The sequence below is a fragment of the Propithecus coquereli genome, unplaced genomic scaffold, assembly GCF_000956105.1.
Source record: "Propithecus coquereli isolate 6110/MARCELLA unplaced genomic scaffold, Pcoq_1.0 Scaffold115, whole genome shotgun sequence".
NCBI lineage: Eukaryota > Metazoa > Chordata > Mammalia > Primates > Indriidae > Propithecus > Propithecus coquereli.
In genome coordinates, this window is record NW_012135525.1 from 6,202,506 (window position 1) to 6,209,241 (window position 6,736).

Genomic DNA, 6,736 nt, shown 5'->3' on the forward strand with positions numbered 1-6,736 from the left:
GGTTATGAGTGACTTTAGGTTGAAGAGAAGAAAACCCTTAGGAGGGGCTAAAGATTTAGGAGCCACAGGCATCAGTGAGGTAAAAAGGAAGCAGAGGGAAGGTAGGTTAAGGAAGGCCTTTAAAAATATTTGGGTTGGTTTGTTTTTTTTTTTTTTTTTTTTAAGATACGGTTATGAGTGACTTTAGGTTGAAGAGAAGAAAACCCTTAGGAGGGGCTAAAGATTTAGGAGCCACAGGCATCAGTGAGGTAAAAAGGAAGCAGAAGAAAAGGGCTTGTGGAGGACAGGGGGAGAGAATGGCCTCAGAGTTCATCTCTTCCTTTCAAACAGAAGGGAAGGAGTTAAGGAAGAGAGTAGAGTCAACGAGTTTTGGAGGCAGCAAGGAGCAGGGTATGTTCAGAAAGGTCTACTGGGCAGGAGGAGGAATCATAAGAGACTGGGCAAGTGGGCAGTGAAGGACACTTGATGCTGGAAACTATAATAAACTAATGGTCACATGGACCACACTGGTATCAAGAGCCATCTCACTGACCCTGATCTTTGATATGATTTCAATTCCAATCATTCATACTCAATGCCTCTCCCTGATTCCAGTCCTGGCCTGATCCCCATTAAGTTTTATTTATAATCCACCCATTACTTTTCTTCTGAATATAAATAAGAATTCTGCATGCATATACACATTATTTTATTTTTCATTTAGTGTTTACCATTGTGACATATCACTCTAAGCCCTTTATAATTATGAATTCATTTAACCAAGAAGAGACATGATCATCTTCCCCCAAATTAAAAGATCTAAATTGATTTTCAATCTGTAAGAACAAATAGGGTTCGGTTTAAAAATCTAGAGTAGAACCAAATTTTTATGAGATCTAAACATTTATAGGTAGGTTCCTAAGACATTCTCTAAGACATTCCCAAGACGATCCCCACCTCACCTACCACTATGTTTGAGGGGCAAAGTGTAGGTAGAAGAGATTTACAACGGCTTTGGCCCTCTGCCTACACCTCACAACTACCTTTATGTTTTTCAGTCAAATGTAAAGTAGTCACTCCTCATAACAAAGTTGAATACTTCAAGTTGAAGCTAATAATCTGCTTCACTATGCAATTTCCTATCCCTTAGACAATGGCAAAATTGGCAAATTTCACAAAATTGGGAAATTTCCCAATGGGAAATGTTGCCTTTGAAGTCTCCTGTGGTTAGACTTAAAAAACAAAAAACTTGCCCTGATTGCAAAAAAGATTCGTCTGCAGCTTGTGATAAGTTCTAGGGGTGCACCGATTTCACATTTCAATAGTATGCTATCTAAATGGAATTCAGTGCTCATGTACACAAAAAAACCCCCAAATTTTTGACAAACACATTTTGGCATCTTTTGGCCTACCTCAAGCATGTGCAGTTTTCCTGTAAAATTAAAAATTGTCAGCGGCACAAGTCACATGAACATCTCATTTCATACAACTGTCTTAATCCCAACAAAAATTTTTTTTAAACAAAAACACAAAAATCACTCTCTATTAATAATTTATGCCAACAATCACCGTTTTATCACTAGTAATTCAGAAATGTCATGGATTATCACCCTCATTCTGCCAGGTAAATTTTATTAAGAGAAATCGAACTTTCCAATTTATGGAATACACCTATTAGAAAATTAGGGTTCAAGTTAGTAGGGACTTTTTACAGGATTTTATAGAACCTGGAACTATAGTTGCTCAATATTTACTGAATGAATCAACGGGGCTATTTTAACTTCTGGACAACACCTTTACTACAGTTACAGGTAACCAAACCTTGGGGAGTGGCGTTTTATACCTGGCTAGAGAGATCACGTATATCCTGTTGCTGGTTACACGGTGTTATATTAACGATTATAACATCATCAAGAATTGCTATAAAGGAAAACTCCACGCCAAACGACTTCTATAAATTCTGTTAATTTTTATTGGACTTTCTGCGAAGTATTGTTTACGAATACCAGGTACTAGCACAACGGAAGCATGGCTGACAAAGCCGAAGGCTCAAGAAACTAGGTTCTCAATCCTCTACCCTGGACTACCGCCACCGCGCGCCAGATGCCAAGGGGCATAATAAAAACTGGGAAAACTGAGCACCTCGGATTGAGTTTCTTCCCTTTAAAAAAAAAATTTGCAAAACTAAGATGTGATTAGTCATGCATCGCGTCAGGATTTCAGGAAATCGACGTTCTGGCTCCACGCCGACTTAAACGTGAGAAGGGAGAATCCGTTTCCCACTCTTCCATCTTTTCCTCCCCCTGGGACTCTTCCTCCCCGCCCTCGTGAATTAAGAATATAGAAGCATCTTAGGGGAGAACAAGAAAAGCGAGCAGCGGGGTCATTACGTTTTAGGATTTGGCTAGTTAGGGGAAAACGTGGACCAGGGATGGGCATATGCCTGCACGGCCCCACGCCATTAATGACTGCTGACACCATCAATCCGTACCCTGACCTCGCTCCCTTTCCCTGTCCCGCCCAGAGCCCGCAGCTGGGCCGAGCGCTTGCCCTTCTGCATCCCAAGGTTATAGGACCGGAGGGCGCGTAGCGCAGTGTCAACAACCCAGAGGAGCTGCGGGCGCTGCAACCGGTGCGCAGGCCGCTAGGCTCACTCGCCCTCAGGCCCCACTTCACCTCGTACGTTGGAACTGGAAGTCAGACTCATGGCGCCGTCGCTTGCAAGGCGTGTGCACAGGACACTGGGCACAAACCGGCTCGCGCGGACAGCGGGAACCAAGCGTGCGAGGCGTCCTAAGGGCACCGACACAAGGCTCCTACCGCGCAGGCGCCGTGGCGGGCCGTGAGCACGTGTGTGTGAGATCGACCCCAGCTAATGCTGAGCATGCGTGGAGCTGTGCCCTGGGCCTTAAGGAAGTCGAGTCCGGATTTTGACAGCAGCAGGGGGTGGGGGAGGAAGATTTGGAGAGGAAGCAACTGAGTTTGCGCAACCCTGAGGGGCGGGGCCCTGGGAATGGGGAGTCCAGGCCAGATTTTCACGTTTCTCCCAGGTGTGTGCGTTTCTGGGGCAGAGGGCAGGTGCTAGTAAGACACTTACCTTAATCAGATATCAAGTATTTTACGCCAGATTTTCTCGCTCAGTTCTTGTTTGATTTTACCTGCAAGGCCAGGTCCAATTTTCATATATAATGCCAGTGGCAGACAGGCAGGAATCAATGATCGAGTCCTACTCCAGAACCTCCCGTAGCTTCCGGTGTGCATCCATCCCTTTCTTCTGCCTTTTACCTTGTTAGTCGTCTACTCAGGACCTTGGAACCTGCGCTATCTAAAGGTCGAGTGGGGAGAGAAGAAAACCTGCTCATGGCTTCAAAAAAATTATTCTCTTTAAAAAAGAGATTTAGGATTATTCTCTATCTTTCTCAGCCTGAAAATAGTGTGGGTTCCAAACCTTTTTTTATACGAGCGGCTTACAGGCAGCAGTTTGGGAGGGGCGCTAGGATTAGCTTGAAGAGTGTTTTGAAGGTTCGTCTTCTAACCAGCTGCCTGTTTTTATTTCTACTGTTTCCGTGCGGGGTGGGAGTTGATTGCAGTCAAGGGTGCACCGCTCCTGCCTGCCGAGTCTCCTAATACCTGACTGCTGCTCACACTCGGGAGCCCCTGGAGTCTAATCCCGCCCCGGCGCGCGCTGAAACGCGCGTTGAATGAATAAAGGCACGGCACAGCCGGGGTGGGGGTGAGGAGGCCAGCGAGTGCGTTCGCCGCGTCCACATCGTGGTCCGCGGGCCCCGCCGCGGGGGTCCCGTCGGGCGGCCTCTGGGCATGCTCAGTAGAGGTGGCGGCCGCGGGTCGCGCAGTAGGAAGCTCGCGGCGGCGGCGGCTGTGCAGGCGGCGCTGACGCGCGCGCGGCAGCTGAGGGGACTGGAGGACGGCGGGAGGGGGCGGGGGTGCGGGAGGCGGGGCCGCCGTCGCCGTCAGGGCCCCAGGGAGCGCGGGGTGCTGCTGCCGCCGCTGCACTGCTCGGTTCCGTCTCCTGGGCAGCGCCGGGGCCAGCGGCCGCGGCAGCAAAGGAGCGGTCCCCGGGAGCCGCGCTCCGCCGAGAGTTGGGCAGGGGAACGCCCGCGCCTCCGCGGCGTCATGGGCCCCCTCCCCGGGCCTCAGCGGGCACCAGTCGCGGGAACCCCCGGGCCTCCTCGCGCCCGAGCCTGAGCGACCCCCGGGTTCTCCGGCGCCCCCTCCTTTGCCGTATTTTTGCCTCCTCTTGCCACCGCTTACCGCTTCTGCTCTCCGTTATGGCAACAGAGCCGCCATCCCCCCTCCGGCTCGAGGCGCCCGGCCCCCCAGAAATGCGGACCCCACCGGCGAGCGAGGCCACCCCCGAGGGCACCCCGCAGCCGGCGGGCAGCAGGCTCCGTTTCCTCAACGGCTGCGTGCCCCTCTCGCATCAGGTGGCCGGGCACATGTACGGGAAGGACAAAGTGGGTAAGTGCTGGTGGCACGGGGCTCGCAGCTCCCCTTCCGCCTCCGCGAGCCCCCTGGCCGGCTGAAGCAGCCTGGCGCTCCCGAGCTGGCCTGGACGCCCCCTGGCTCTGCACGCCCACCCCTGGCCTCTTCCGCTTTTCCCCGAGCCTCGCCCCCCGTGTAGAAGGGGCTCGGAAAGTGGGGTGATTTCTAGGGTGTAGGGCGTCAGACTTGAAGCCGGAGTGGCGGGGAGAGGCGTGCCTGGTCTCACCCACCCCTGGGAGGGTGGGTGTTGATTGGAGACGGCGTTGTAAGTAAAAATAAGGAACTTCATTTCTACTGGACGGGGAAGTAAATTCTCCCCTGAGCACAAGGTCTGTTTATTATAGGCGAGTAGCTATTGCAAAAGAAAAGGAATGAAATGCAGATGATGCTAATCTAGTACTTCTCTGCTGGGTGCAGCTGCATAGCTGGAGGAGAAGGAAAAACAGGGCCTTTTTTTTTGCGGGGGGGAGTGGGGGATCTTGTCTTAGCTTATCTGGGATCTTTCCCTGCTCCTTGAGGAGGTTTTTCTGGTGTCTCCTTGATTTCTCTGGCAGGCATGGTTGTAGTAGTGCAGAAACTCGGATTCAGGGTAGCAAATACACCCAGCTGTTGTACTAGAATGGTACACAGATAAAATGTTCAGTTATTCTTGTTCATTTTATAAGACTGTATCCTGACCTCTGTAATATATTTTGTGAGTTACCAACTTTTAAAGCTTATCACAGTTTAGGAACTGTAATTCACCTAGCTTACAGTGATTCCCTGGGCCTTGATTACGTGGGGAATGTGTTGGATGAGTATTTTGAGTATTGTGGATCTTTGACCTGGGAGAGCCACTAACGAGGGACGCTTTGGTTTATGCTGGTAAAATGATTCGGGTTTAGGCTGGTAAGGTAATACTGACATATTTAGACGAGGTAACTGAGGCTAAGCCTGGTGAAGTGACAAGTCTAAGGTCCCACAGCTACTGTGTGTTAGAATCGTGAAACCAAGGGTTCTTCCTTGGCGTACTGTTTTTTCCACCGTGTATTTTGCTTGTGGAAACATCTCAAGGCTATTTGAAAATGGATGAATACTAGTTGGAATGTTGAAAGTTAGGTATTAATGATGTCATCTAGGCTGTTTATGTTCTTTTTTGCCACTAAATTGTGAATTCCTTGAGGTTAGAGACCAAATCTATTTATCCCCATAGCGTTGTACAGAGACTGGGACTCAGTTACGCTCAGGAAATGTTGAAAGAGTGAAAATTGACAGTTCCTTTAGTACACTGTGGTAAAGAAACAACAGTGTTCTCAAGGTTCTTAACATAGACATTTACTCCTGTGTTTCACTGTCTGGTAATGAGAGTTTGAGGGTGCTTATGTGGTTACTGTTAACAGAGGAATGCCTTTTGATTTATATTAATAAATTGTGATGATAATGTTCCTAATAATATTCTAGATGCCTGAAAAAGTAATTGTTTCCCTAAGGGTCCCTAGAGTTGACTTATATGCAAAGGAGAATAAAGGCAATCTCAATGATGATTGTCACTTAAGAATATAACCACTGCTTATCAAAGTTTGTAATAGTGATCCTATTCAAAGAATTATCTCCAACTAATTACAAGTGTATCCTGAATGTGACTTAAAACTACATTACAAACTGTCTGAAATTTAATTTAACACCCAAATTACCTAATTCATGGAGTAGTTTAGGTTCTGGAAGTAGTCTTTAATTTGATTATTGTATTCAATTTAAAATAAACTTTTTTTCAGTTTTGTAAGGTTCTTTTGACTAGGGACTGTCTTTGTGACACCTGAGTACAATGTCTAGAACATACTGTGCTAGCAACCTAATAAGTATTTTTTTAATTTAATTCTCAGGTATTTACACAATCCTGCATATATTGTTAGTAAAAGGACACCTGAATGATGATAATCTTTCTTATTCATAAAATGGTTAACAAGATGGTCAGTAATTCAAAGTTCAACAATTTATTACATCTCTCCACTATCATAAATCACATATAGTTTGAAGTATATCATTTAGATCATACTTTGGTCTGTCAATTACAGTCATTATGCTGTTTCAAAAAAAACAGTTCTCAGATAAACTTTGTTAAGGACATTGTCTAGGTACTTGTTTTTGTTTTGTTTTTAAGTTTTTGTTACTATCATTAGGTAACAAGGATTTTTTGAATTTAAGATTAGTATCTTACCTATTTCCAGAAAGGAGTTGTTGGCTTTATTAGTTTAAAAACTAAAAATGTGGAACT

The 6,736-nt window shown here is 46.7% G+C and overlaps 2 protein-coding genes across 3 annotated transcripts in view; one reads left to right on the forward strand and one right to left on the reverse strand.

Annotated features, from left to right (window-relative positions):
- The window catches only part of CISD1 (CDGSH iron sulfur domain 1), a 20,164-nt gene extending 17,266 nt beyond the window's left edge, over positions 1–2,898 (reverse strand). Inside the window, exon 1 of one of the 2 annotated variants that reach the window (XM_012657649.1) lies at positions 2,656–2,833. Coding sequence is in view for 1 of the 2 variants with exons in the window: in XM_012657642.1 (XP_012513096.1) it covers positions 2,656–2,686 (31 nt within the window). In the remaining variant the exon portion in view is untranslated. Of the gene's footprint in view, positions 1–2,655 lie in introns of both variants that reach the window. The other variant, XM_012657642.1, reaches the window with a different exon arrangement.
- Positions 2,899–4,045: 1,147 nt separating this feature from the next.
- The window catches only part of IPMK (inositol polyphosphate multikinase), a 51,384-nt gene continuing 48,693 nt past the window's right edge, over positions 4,046–6,736 (forward strand). The window contains exon 1 of the mRNA XM_012657387.1: positions 4,046–4,458. Coding sequence (XP_012512841.1) covers positions 4,269–4,458 — 190 coding nt within the window. The 5' untranslated portion in view covers positions 4,046–4,268. The remainder of the gene's footprint in view (positions 4,459–6,736) is intronic.